The 13,445-nt window shown below is 37.1% G+C and overlaps 1 protein-coding gene across 4 annotated transcripts in view; it reads right to left on the bottom strand.

The window, feature by feature from the left end:
- Positions 1–13,445, bottom strand: part of eys (eyes shut homolog) — a 183,194-nt gene that overhangs the window by 163,104 nt on the left and 6,645 nt on the right. For 2 of the 4 annotated variants that reach the window (XM_082557788.1, XM_082557789.1), the window contains exons 2-7: positions 10,697–11,539; positions 10,094–10,210; positions 4,536–4,732; positions 3,567–3,694; positions 2,805–2,919; positions 1,074–1,233 (exon numbers count right to left, since the gene is read on the bottom strand). In XM_082557788.1, the coding sequence (XP_082413914.1) occupies positions 1,074–1,233; positions 2,805–2,919; positions 3,567–3,694; positions 4,536–4,732; positions 10,094–10,210; positions 10,697–11,441 (1,462 nt within the window). In that variant the 5' untranslated portion in view covers positions 11,442–11,539. Of the gene's footprint in view, positions 1–1,073; positions 1,234–2,804; positions 2,920–3,566; positions 3,695–4,069; positions 4,128–4,535; positions 4,733–10,093; positions 10,211–10,696; positions 11,540–13,445 lie in introns of those variants that run through there. The other 2 variants (XM_082557790.1, XM_082557791.1) reach the window with 2 other exon arrangements.

Below are 13,445 nucleotides of genomic sequence, written 5' to 3'. Positions count from 1 at the left end.
TTTTTGTTCTACTCCCCCGGGAGGTCAGAGGTCAGCTATGGAACAGCAGCCCTTGAGCCAGCTGTGGTTCGGTCTTTTGAGATATTAATTAAATCAGATTCTTGAAAAAGAAATTACAGCATTAGACGTCTATAACAGAACTACAATGCTAACCCTGCTATGTGCCAAGGCAGGGGGACGGTTTCGAGATTGCTTGATGGAAGCTGCGTGGGTATTAGCATATGGCTGATTTATGGATTTATATTTTAAAAACGTTCCACAGAAAGATCAAGAACATATTCTCACGAGGTTTGTTTGTGTTTGGGGATCCATCTATGGATTTAAGGTTGGGTTAACATTGTGCGTCTACAAATATGTAACATGATCGACTGATGTCTGAACTCTTCATGAACACCTTGACCATGTTTGTATGTCTTTTTTTGCTAGCTATGCATAATGCATTGCTTCTATGACAAAGTGACAGTGGAGAGTAGATTTCCCTATCAAAGTGGTTTTATGTGACATAAAATTTTAATGCACACTTGCCAGTTAATGAGAAAAAACAAAGAAAACAGAAGAAAAAAAAACATTTTCTGTCACTATAGACGACATTCAAGCATGATACCAGTTATGTACTTTTAATGGAATACATGAGCATCTCATAAGTTCTTTATGGATTTTATGCCTTTTGCTTTAAACCACCAACAAAAGTCAAAATGTATAATTTATGATTTGCTCTTAGCATGAAAGCTCCATGTCAAATGTCTTGCATGTGGACTGCGGATTGGCTATCTTAAAATAGTAAAATATTCAGAAAACGATAGCACTCCGTGGCTTTGTGTGTCTTGACTTTGGTTGGTGCTTATATAACAAGATGTCAAGAAATGTCAACACCATGTATCTGTCAGCCTCTGCCAGTTTTACATCAGATTTTCCCCAAACATTAAGGTTAAGGAATCAGTCATTCCTCATCCCATAACCGGCATTCCACAACTGTGTGTACAAATTAGGAGACAGAAGTCTGTTGCCAGGACACAGATGGACAGACTCACTGAAAAGGAACAAAAAGAGATAATAAAACAAAGATATCTCACCTGTAAAGCCAAGGGGACATTTGCAGGAGTACTGAGGGGGAGATGTTGGCTGATTTGTTGCAATGCATGTTGCCCCATTCAAACAGCTGTTTGGCTTTATCTGACAGGCATCACCCACATATTGACAATATTCTCCAACCCAACCCCGGGCACAAACACACTGCAGGAATGCAGAAAATTATTCATAAGATCAGTAATATAGTAGAGTATACATCAATCTATAATAAAATGTATCATACAGAGCACACTGTATTAGAGAGAAATCATTGAATCGTGCACATTTTGAGCCTGGAGATGAATGAACAAATCACAGCTTCAAATAAATTTCAGTTCACCAAAAATTACTTCGAGAGATATTAAAGATGGTTTAATTGGCTTTGAGACGTTTTCAACCAAGATTTCTACCATCACCACGATATAATGGAGATTAATATAATTTTTGACAGTCAGAACTCAGTGAACAGCTTTAAATAAAAATTCATAGTACTTTTTTTTTTTTTTTTTTTTTTGCCTTTTCATTAACGCAAATTCAATTACGCAGTTGTGAAGACTAAAATCCTGGATAGACAATAAGAAAAATCTGATCCAAATAAGCTAAAACAGGGTTTCACTCTAAATGTGCACCTCAGATGTTTCTTTGTCACAAACACGAGGTGTTACAAAGAGAAAAAACACAAACACTACTCTCTATATCTAGCATTAAAATGATTTTTATGTTATCTCTAGTTGTGCATATGGAGCTTCTACACGACACACTAACCATTTTATTACTACCCACAGTAAATATTTATTCACATTCAAACCCTAAAAGTCACAAAAATATAAGAAAACATTAAAAGAAAAACTTGCACTTGCAGTTAGCAACAATTTTTGACTATCTCTGACCAAACGTGCACCAACATAAAGCATGTAAAAGTAGATCGTAGATAAAGAACCCTATCAGTGGTCTAATGGAACAAGACTGATGGAGAATAATTAGGAGCTATGGGGCATTACAGAGCACTCTCAGGTGTTGTAAAAAATGCAGACATTTGAGAAGACTGAGAAACTGGGAGGCAAATTAGACCCGGACCTGTCAGTCTGAACAAAGCTTCCACATATACACCAGGATTTAATGACTTAGAATTGGATTACTGCTTTCTGTAGTCATAGAACTACCACTGATGTTTCTGTAATTCTCTTTGTATTTCACTGTCATATAGACAACATTAGAAAACCCCCCAAACATTTAAACATGTCTAAACCAGGTCTTATCTCTGTATTTGTACTGCATGTACTTTATATTCAGGGACAACTGTAAGAACATCACGCAATAGTTGCCATTCTGAAGCATTCATCATTACAATCGATCCAGTGCATAACTGTTGCATCATTAAAGCAGATTTTATAGTCTAAAAATGAATACTTGCTAACAAAAAAGCCACACACCAAACAGATTCACAGGAAGGTCAACATGCTCAAATTTCTGAAAAGTGCAAAAGGTTACAATACACCATTTAGATCAATATTACTCTGGAAATGATCAAATGCAATAACGAAGAGTGGACCACTCCCATGTTTTTATCACAAAAAAGATTTTTAAAAATCTTACTACCGAAACAGAACATTTATTTTATGAATCCTAACAACACTTATGAATGAGTTCACGCTGCGTCGACTCTGTATGCGTCATGAGTCATATTTCGTGGGCTTTATTGCATTTCATTATGACTGAAACCTTAAATTACTTACCTGATATCCGCCAATTACACTCAAGCACAATCCCTCATTTAGGCAGCTGATATTGAGCAGACTGCAGTAGTCAATTATTTCTTCACAATTCTTCCCAGAAAACCCACTCAGACATCTGTTGAGAGGCGGTCAGTGTCATCAAAATCAATTCACCTTGAGCTTTAAGCACTAACAAGCAATGCTGTGTTGTTTCTTTATACGAGATTTCTGGGATTCTAATTCAGTTTTCCGCATGATCTGATTCTGATAAAGACAGGGGCGTGTCGCTAATCAGGTAAGCATTTTTTACCCATTTTCTGAAATGCTTAGCGATGTTAGCGTATCATACCAAATCAAGCTCTAATGTGAATCAAATTAACTATACTGTATAATATGCCAAATATACACTTCCCTATATTTGTATTATATTTGGTTCTTATTTAGTCAAATTTCTTGTGTGAGAGTTGTTATCTGATAAACAAATTAAACCAGTTTATCTGTTTTGTGGTCTGGTACAGTTTAATATCTGGATATCTTGAAAGATGGCAGAAATGAATGGCATGAAATGGAAACGTTTTCATAGGAAAAGCATTTAAGTCTCTGTTTCAACTCTCAACAATGACTTCCTGGAGCTTTTAAAACCGCTTTAAATCCTCCTCACATCAAAAGGTGGAAAAAAAAATCACATTTTTATTCATTCTCAGAGGGAGACGCATTCATAAGAAACGCGAATCATCTTCAAGAAGAGACTCTGATGTTCCTATTATTAGATCTCCCTCTTACCTGCAGATGTAATCATTTCCCCTGGACACACAGGTGGAATTGTTCAAACATGGTGATGGACTACACAGGCTGTTCTGCCTCTTGCACGCTGTGGCCGCACTACCATCTGCACAGACACATTCAGAGCCCTGCATGGGAGAAGCAATACAACCTAGATCACCTGCAAGCCTGGGATAGGACGCTTAAATTACACAAAAGGTACATTCGATTTCCAAGTGTAGGAACACGGAACATTATCAATAAAAGAGCAAATCACTGTAGTGATAAAAATGGGCCTTCATTGAGTCACAGTTATATTTGCTACAGACTTCTACACTTTCATTAAATATAATCTAAATAAATAATAGGTTTTACATTTGTTTTAATATGGTTTTTAGATATGAGAGGCTAACAAATGTTAATGTTCTTGTAATTCAAAGTTAAACAGATTATGCTTCTAGGAAAAAATATATATGTCAAGCAGCAGCAATAATGTGCATTATGTTGATAAATGTCCTCTTTACTCTTCTCTGCTCAGGTATCCTTAGGTGGGTCTCGAAAATGTGTAGTGCACTTGGCAAACTGTAATGAACAAAACAAAGGTCGTAGAGAAAGACAATTAGACCACTGCTGTATTTTCCCCAGAGTATCCTCTAGAGCATTAGAAACACTACCACCTCTGCAAAATGTATGAGTATACTAGCATTTCCCGTGAAAGGTGCAAATTGCAGCAGGCATCCAATTACAAAAAGGTTCTGATGAGAGCCATTTCAAACTGGCACTTAAATATGGACTGGGTCATTCAATCAAAATGTTAGAGAAAGCAGACACCCTTTCCCACAGCTCTTCTTCACCGGGAAATATTAATTGCTCCCGGAGCTTTTAGAATGAAGGCATTTGATCTCGCTTCAAGACACTATTAATTTTCATGTGCCATTTCTTGTTTACGTCCCACTGAGGGAAAACAAATAAGGGAAATAAAGTCCTCACGCGATCCCCTGCAGTGCACATTTGTTCCTCCTGACATGGGTACGACTTGCAATCGAAGTTAACTCGAGATTCGCAGTAGAGGCCCGCAAATCGTTCCGGACAATGGCAAACAAATCCTGTGGGACTCTCTTCACATGTACCACCATTTCTACATGGATTTGGGTCACAGGAGGCTTTCCTCTTCTCACACGGTGGGCCTGCAAAACCAGCAAAATAGATTACTGCACTTTTATTTAGAAACTATACTGCGTCTACTGGCGTTCTTAGCATAGCATGAATTTAACTATTCTGTATACTCTTGAATCTCAAATATTAAACATGGAAATTAACAAGCATGGAATGACTTCAAAGAATTTTCACACCAGAAATGAAATGCAGACGTGATTTAGAATCCAAGAATGAAGGGGTGACTGACAGGTTTAATCATTTACACAGGGTAGTGGCATGTGTAGGGCCATTTCCCGGCACTATGCATGCATAATATTAAAAATGGTAAATAAATGGTAAATGGCCTGCATTTGTATAGCGCTTTACTTAGTCCCTAAGGACCCCAAAGCGCTTTACACTACATTCAGTCATCCACCAATTCACACACACATTCACACACTGTAAAAAGATGCTCCCACAAATAAACTTGATGCAAGACCGACTGTACACAGAGTCACCGCGTCTTGTTATTCTGTTGATTTACTATCCTAAATTGGTAGGATGATGTTCCCACCAAAGTCAAAACAATGAGTCAAAAGTAAAACTCTCAAGTTATTCAGATATGAAAAATCACAAACTAGCAGTATAATAACAGCTGTCACTTGAGTTGTTTAACTCTACTTGTAGTTTACAGCAGTCTTGTGTCTGTACAGAGTGAAATAATCATTTTATATCATATTCGCCTCAGGGAAACCAAACCTGCAGCGCCAAACACAAATTATTGGGAACTCTTCACCTAAAAATCAATTTTTTTCCCCTGAAAGCTGTAAAGATGGAGTGGATTGCATTGCCTCCTCTTGTTTTTTTTTTTCCGTTTAGCCCGCATGATGGAGAACTGCCTCAGTCTCAGGGTAATATGCTTCCTGCTGTGTGTGTGTATTTAAATTTGTGCTTGTGCCATACAGCGCCGCTGCCATCCCATTAAATCAGGCCACACAGCACACACAGCATAAACAGGAAAAATAGTTGTTTGATAACACTGTAAAAAGCCTCACTAGTAATATAATTAAATGTGGGATAAACCCGAGCTAATTAAAAGCAGTCTGGTTTTTATGAGAATAAAAAATGTGAGGAAAATATCTGGTCTGTGATTATTCCTGACAGTTTCTCCATGTTTGTATATGTGGGTTATGCCACATAGGCTTGTAATTTTATTATTATTGTTGTTTTATTTATTATTATTCATTTTTATTATTTTTATTTTCTTTGTTTATTGCAGTTTTTTCAACATTTTGTGATATGCCGATTATTGAAATAACACATATTGTGATTTATCACCTTTTTTCACCTGCAATTTATACCCTCAAAGTTAAACTATGACAATATCTGTGTTATTCAATAAGATAAGACTATGGAACTTATTATTACTTTTTCTTATGTTGTTGCTGCAAACCTGACATAAATGGTACCATTAGATGGAATGGGGTGATGTTCACAGTTAAATGTAATATTTAAAAAAAAAATACAGCATTTACCTGTAATATACTGCTTAAAATTACATATCTGTTGCTGTCTATATAGGCAGAAGTTCACATTTAACAAAAAATCATATTTTACTATTACATTTGTGCTCAGCAACCTTCCTGTTTTATTGAATTATAACCAGAATACAACCAGCTGGCAGCCAAAGATTGATTCAGACTGATGGCAACATGTTAGGAATATGCCTACATTTATAAATTAGATGGCAATTATTTACAAAACTTCAGTCAGCGATTGCAGTCAGTCAAAGTCAGACTGCGACTGTTTGTAGACAGGTTCCTTCCTATCAGGCGTCCCAGTGTGTTGGATGATTTTTTTGTGTTCGTTTGTTTTTGGTTGCTGTGATTTAATCTAAGTTTGCTCAGCTAACGTTACCTCAGGATGGTGGCGCATGAGATGAACCCTGTAGTTCGCAGTATTTTCAGAGTATTTTAACTTATTTAATTAAATATCTATATTTAGTGCCCTTGTATCAATATAATATTGTCACACAAAATCTCACAGTAAACTGCTGTATCGATTTTTATTAACGCATGGTAAATGTCCTGGAACAGTTTTATACTACAGCTCAAATACTATTTTATTTTTATTCTCATATTTCACTGTTCTCATTTTATTTTTTATTTTTTAAAAAGTATACAAGTTTATTCATTAAATTCTGCTGTATTATTAAATTTTTTTATGCGCACAACACAGTGTTATTTTTTATTATTATTTATACATCATTTGATATACACCAAATTAAAGTTAACACAGATTTTTAACTGATAAACATGCATTTTACTAAGTAGTGAGCGCCACAGCTTTCAGCATATTGTAAGCATTTTCTTAGATAAAGTAACTTTGACCTAAGCTCTAGCCAGCAGTTTAATTTCACAACTGTGAACTTAACCAGGGACAAAGTAATGCTGCAGTGATATTGTGCACAAAGGATAAAATTAGACTGAAATCACTGCAAGGTCAAGGTGAATAAATTTTGATGTTATTCCCTTGTGAGGTTTTTTTTTTCCTTTCTCACATGACACCTACACATTTATCTTTCTAGTGACTTCTTTTTTTTGCATATTTTCTTTAATCCCCCTGCTGATACAAGTGCTCATGTCCCAGAGGCTCCTCCTAGCCTCCTCTGTGGGCATCAATCTTACTGTACCCAACTTCAGAGTTTGCTTTTTGCTTCAGCTCATTTTACATCAGAAATTGAGTTTTCAAAACTGGTCCACTCAAAGCTGCACCTCTACAAACTGCTTTCCTGTAGAATTTCCATCTCTCATATGTATTAATGAAGCATAATAATGATAATTCCCTCTGTAAAATGCTAACAATGTTAGTTAACACCGACGATGGTTTATATATTTATTACAGTCATTTACATTTGTGCTCTCATCTAAAACACCATTGTTTCTGCAGTGACTTTGAATTGCATCCATCTAATATGCATAAAACACCAGCATGTCAATGCCTAATTAAAACAGTTTAACAAGGCTAATGACTGCATATATACACCAAATTAAACTTACAAAACTTGGCTTTATTACCAACAAGATTTTAGAAACAATTAACACCATATTCCAAATGAAAATGGTCTTATAAAGATGGTAATACTTAACAACAAATGCCCTAGAGGTAGAGTAGAAGACAGTCAAATCAAAAGAAAATCTCATTTGAAACATCCCATGAGTTTGGCTCATTATTCTCTGCGCATAGACTTTGGCCTGTGAGGGCAGCCAGCACTGGAGCAGCCACTAACTTCCACTTGATTAATGAGCCAACTGCAGCAGGGAGGTAAAGGAAGCACGAGCTCTACAGAACTCCCAAGAAGCTGATGGGACACCAAGACACCATGACTGTGCGAAAGCACCCAGTGGAGTCTGCTTATTTGAGGGAGCAGCAGCAATTAAAGCCAATTACAAGAAGCTGCAAAAGCAGTCAGAGCATGTAAGTCCACAATTTGTTTCTGATGGAAATTATAGGAATTATCTATTTGACTTCAAACAAGGGCAGATGTTTTCTTTAATAGGGCCAACTATTTGGTTTTAACAAATGTAAGTAGCTGGTGATCATTATACTGTCATCACTGACAGCTTGGGTTAAAAGGCTTGCAAAATGCTTCTTTTACATGAAACAAAACAAAACAAGAGCAAAAAACAGCTAACACAAAAATCATTTGACTCTTTTTTTCCCCACTAGTTTCACTCCTAATGCTGTAGTTAGAGAAAAAAGTTACATTTCAAAGAGCAATTCAGACTTGAATAAAAGGAAAATATGATAAAGTTCATGTGAACCAAATTTAACATACAGTCTAGTCCACCGGTGTTGCATTAAGGAACTAACATAAGTATAATGTCCTCTACCTGATCGAAAATATTCAGTATTCAATTCAGCAGGTATCTGGCATTCACTACCAACAAGGGGATGAAGGCAAAGTGATAATTTCCTCTTTCAAAGATTTTGAAAATTATCCTGTAATCTTGCTACAGTAATCTTTTTCTCTTTTAAATCTTCAGAGCCATTTCACAAAACATCCGAGAATACCTTTTAAAATGACTTTTTTTTTCTCCTTCTTTTGTATGGCCTTAATAATCTCTTGTTATAAAGAAAAAAGAATATGCCAAACAGTACTGGAAGTAACCTTGAAACAACATCTCTAAAATAATAAGCTGAAAGCATGGGCTGGACTCGAAAGGCGAAGCTGTGACACTTCAAGAATGCTGCCAGGACAAATTGTGCTCCAAACAAAACAATGAATCAATGTGAAAAGCCACTTGGAGATTTTACTCCAGAAAGTTCATTGCAGGCTTGATTTTTACAGCAGAGAGTGATATCGAGGGCAGCCCGAAGAGCATCTAGGTCTTGTAACCATTTGTGTGTGATAACGATTGACCCGACTATACAAAAATACAGCGGATGAGACTAAATAATGAGCGAATCACTAATGTGCCATACATCTTCGCCACAGCAAAAGTCCCACTCAGCGCCTATACATGAGCGTCCAGCACTGTCTCTGAAGTGGATGGTCTTGGCTGGGAGTGAAAAATGTGTCACAATGCTCTTTGATTTGCTTTTGTAAGTGATTCTTAGAGACGGCGATCAGCTACTTTAACCCTAAGCCTAAATATAATATAACCATGCAATTTGTCTCTGTGAATATGAGCAGAGCAGAAGAAAAGTGATGGATTTCCACATAACTATATCCAGTTCTCAGATGTATATTAATGTGTATCAACTTTACATCACGTGTTGTTTCTGTTGTGACCGAAAAAAGTGACGCGTTCGTTTTATCCTGAACTTGGAAGCCTGATGTGTGCCACCTGTAAAAGGCAATTATAAATACTATCATAAATGGGACTTATTCTTCAAATAACGAGCACTGAATAACATTCATTTTTATCTTTGCGCTCTCAGCAGAAACAATACACTATAAATTACATTTTACCTGATTGCCGTAAACCTTTATTTTATTAACTCCGGCATGCTCCGTTAGCTAGCAGTATAGCCCAGGCCCTTTAGAGCGGCACATCACTGGTTGTAATATGAGGTATTTGATTTGAAGTGGCCCCTTCATATATTATGATGACAAATATAACATCGAGTGGGATCAAGTTTATAGCCCACAAGGAAATGCTGATCTTTTTATGATTTATGATGATTTGAAGATAGCCCTCCTGTTTGAGGGAAATTACATGGTTCTGGGAGGTGAGGGAAAAACACTTTCCATTGTGCTTTGTATACAGAATTGCAGTAAACTGTGTGATTTGCTTGGTAGTGATTAAAACTGTGACATGCTGTTTAAAGAGCAGCTCTTCATTGTTACTGAGCCAGACAGTCCATCTACGTTATATAAACAGCCTTCTAAAATAAGAGATGCTTACCAGAGAAACGATTGTCACAGATGCATTTGAAGGATGCAGGTGATATTTGAAGGCATGTCCCATTTTCACAGATGCTGTCACAGTTTGCTTTCCCAATGATTTCAGAGCAGTTAACCCCTAAAACAAACAGCCCATTAGATGATTATTCACAGAGGACCAGGCACAGAAAAAAAACAGTAGATGAGCAGAATCAAGTTTGCTTGCATGCACGGAGGTCTAATGCCTTTGATTTTAATTTTGTTAAAGAAAAAAAGTCATTACTGTAGATAATTCAGCAAGGAGCTTAAAAAAGGAAGTCATCTGGAATGCAAGCAATGTAAAAATTTATTCTGTTTGCATTACATGAGTGTGTCGGAGGGTTATGGTGAAAAACATTAACTTGATGTGTTCAATAAATCCATAATTGAGAAGCTGCTTTTACGTTCTTTCAGCACATGAGTACGTCTCTCAGAAACACTTCTTCTACAAACTTTGATTTTGTAGCAAATGCAACATGTTACAGCCACAAGTGATGTATAGGACTATTTTTAGATGCTCTGACCAAGCCCTTATTCAAACAATTACGAGAACTCATTAAATGGGATCAGTGACATTTGTGCTCACCTGTAAAATGTGGAGGACACAGACACTTATATGTTCTGTAGTGTGGATCTGTCGATCCATTGCTCAAACAGACTCCTTTGTTTTCACAGGGGTTATCCAAACAAGCATCAAACTTTTCACAAAACCTCCCGGAATACTTGTGGTGACATCGACAGTGGAATGCACTCTCTCCGACTCCTGTTTGACAGACACCGTTCCCCGAACAAAGTCGAAGCATCGGGGAGCTCCGACAAAGTTGGGTTTTAACTGTGACGTTCAGCCTCAAACCTAGCGTGCACAGCTGCGTGTCTCCTTCGTGCAGCGCAATAAAATAACGGTGACCCGGCATGAGCCACCTGGCATCGACTTGCTCTCTTTCATTTATGTTGTGAGGGAAGAGAAACTGATCTTCTCTCTGTCCTGTTGCAGAACAGCTTTCAAAGTTCTCTTTTGACACATTTAGGAGTTTGATGCCATATGACTTGAGTGTTTCATCAGCAGACATCAGCAGTTTGTCTCCATGTTGTAGCTGAAGTGGGCATATCTGTGGGAAGTTGAAAGGCTGCTCACTTGACTCGTCTCCCTGCTGGGAATCCCAACACTCAGAAACACTCCTGCAGATGTTCCCTATTAGAGTCCAATTCATTTGGATGGTGTTTTTTTTAAGGTGCCATTCGGTTGAAGGTTGCCTGTTGCAAAGGATTTGGCAGTGGATCATATGAATGGCCACAAAAATGAGACTCACGTGAAACAATGACGATCTCATGTCTCCTCTTTCTCTGTATTTAATCCAAATCAGTTTGGGACTTTTAAGAACGACTTTATGTGATGCTTTACTCCAAAGTCCACCAGAGTAGCAATCGCCTGAAGAAAACAAAGAGATTTTTTAAAATATGTTTTACGGCTACACACTGTTGCTGCTTAAAACTTTACCCAGAGCACTAGAAGTGACTGAGCCCATGCTGTTATTATGAAGATTTCATTTTACAATAACACCACAGACCTATGGTTTCTGCGAGGGTAGCAGGAACTGTTATAATCATATGCAGTGCTGCTGACCACCAAGTGTGTCACAGCAGCCTCAGCCACCCGGAGGTTTCTACAGAGAGTGACAATGTCAGATAAAATATTCTCTCTCCCCTGCTGGTGCCTGATACCTCAGTGTCAGGCAGCGAGATGAGTTAAAGCAGACAGCATTGTCTTCCTCCCTCAGGCCTTTTTCATACGTGTGCGCCAGATAAAACAACAAAGTAGAGAAGCCTCGCTGCAAGAAAAACTCTGCTTCTTGATCAGCTCACAAGGGCTGATATGAATAACTGCATGGCGATAAGTAATAAAACGCTGAATATGGAACACCAATATCAATAGAAGAGGGAGTGATAAAATGAATGAGATTGCAAGTATTGTCTTGGGGGTTCTGTGGGGACCCAGAAGACTTCATTTACACGAGATGAAGATGACTATTGTGTTTCACCGAACAAATTGGAAACCTGTCAGCTGATTTGTGAGAAAAAAATATTGAATTAAAATTGTAATAAAAGAAGACAAAATGTGGGATAGGTTTAGTGATTGCAGAATAATAATTACCAGCACCTGTGCAATGGCCATTTACATGTAGTTATTCGTTTTTTAATTAACTTTTATTTAAAGTTCAGTATTTTTACATTGACAATGAATCAAAGGAGATTAGATATGAAAGGATTCATTCATAGCAACAGAGCATCCCTTTATTTTTTCAGCATTTTGATGTTTTCTATCTGGTGCGAGCGGTGCTGGTGAATAAGCCTACACTTCAAAAAGTATGAAACCCGTACATTAGAGTTCTATAGCAGAAGTTGTGGTCATTGTGTGTGGGGAGAAAATGTGACAGATGTGATCCTTCTCCATAGTTACAGTAGTTCCAATTTTGGGTCCGGCAATTTCGTGGTGGCAAAAAAAGTGGCCAGACAGACAGGACACTGATGCGTTGTAAAAAGATGTCATTTTGGCAGTCTGTTGGTTTTAGTGTAAAAGCACCAAAAAACACATGATTGAGATTCTTGCCAGAATATTGTAACTATACTGTAAAACAAAGCACCTCACAAACGTCTCATAATTATAAAACAGGAGAAAAGAAATCAATGAATGTCATTATGAGATAATAGAAAAAGCTCTTAAAAAACTCAATATATATTCAAAGAAATTTAATTTGTACATTAAACCTTTTTTTTTTTTTTTGAAAAAGAAAGACTTTGAGCAGATCTGTTTACATAATATGCCAGGAATCTTGAGCTGCTACTGGAACTAATGATTCAAGTTCTTCTAAAAGCAAGTTTTAGGTATTTACTTGGAAGTTATTATAATACACAAAGGAATCCTGGTTCGAGACTGGATGGAGACACAAATCCCTAAAAGGGTTGGGTCAGGAAGTGAATAAGCAAGTTGCCAAAAGTTTTCATCTAAATTACCTTTAAATGGCCACTGGGACATAAAAAAACAACAACGGACATATAGACTCATCAGTCAATCTGATTTAAAAATTGCTTTAAAAAGGGTAATTTTAAAAAAGCTTTTTCCCCCCGGAATCAATGGCAGCCAACCAACAGGTACAGAAGCAGGACCTCCTGTAAATTGAAAACAAGCAGAAATAAAGCACGTGTTCTACCATGGAAAATGTCTTGAGAACCCAGATTGGTGCCACTGCAATAAAATCAAAACAATTGCCATTGCAAAATATTCTTTTCTTTTGACATTTTTCCATTGTTACATTTATTAATATAACCACAGTAGG

Source organism: Aulonocara stuartgranti (genome assembly GCF_965226115.1).
Source record: "Aulonocara stuartgranti genome assembly, chromosome: 13".
Classification (NCBI taxonomy): domain Eukaryota; kingdom Metazoa; phylum Chordata; class Actinopteri; order Cichliformes; family Cichlidae; genus Aulonocara; species Aulonocara stuartgranti.
Note: the sequence above shows the minus strand (reverse complement) of the source record. Positions and strands in the feature narration are given on the sequence as shown.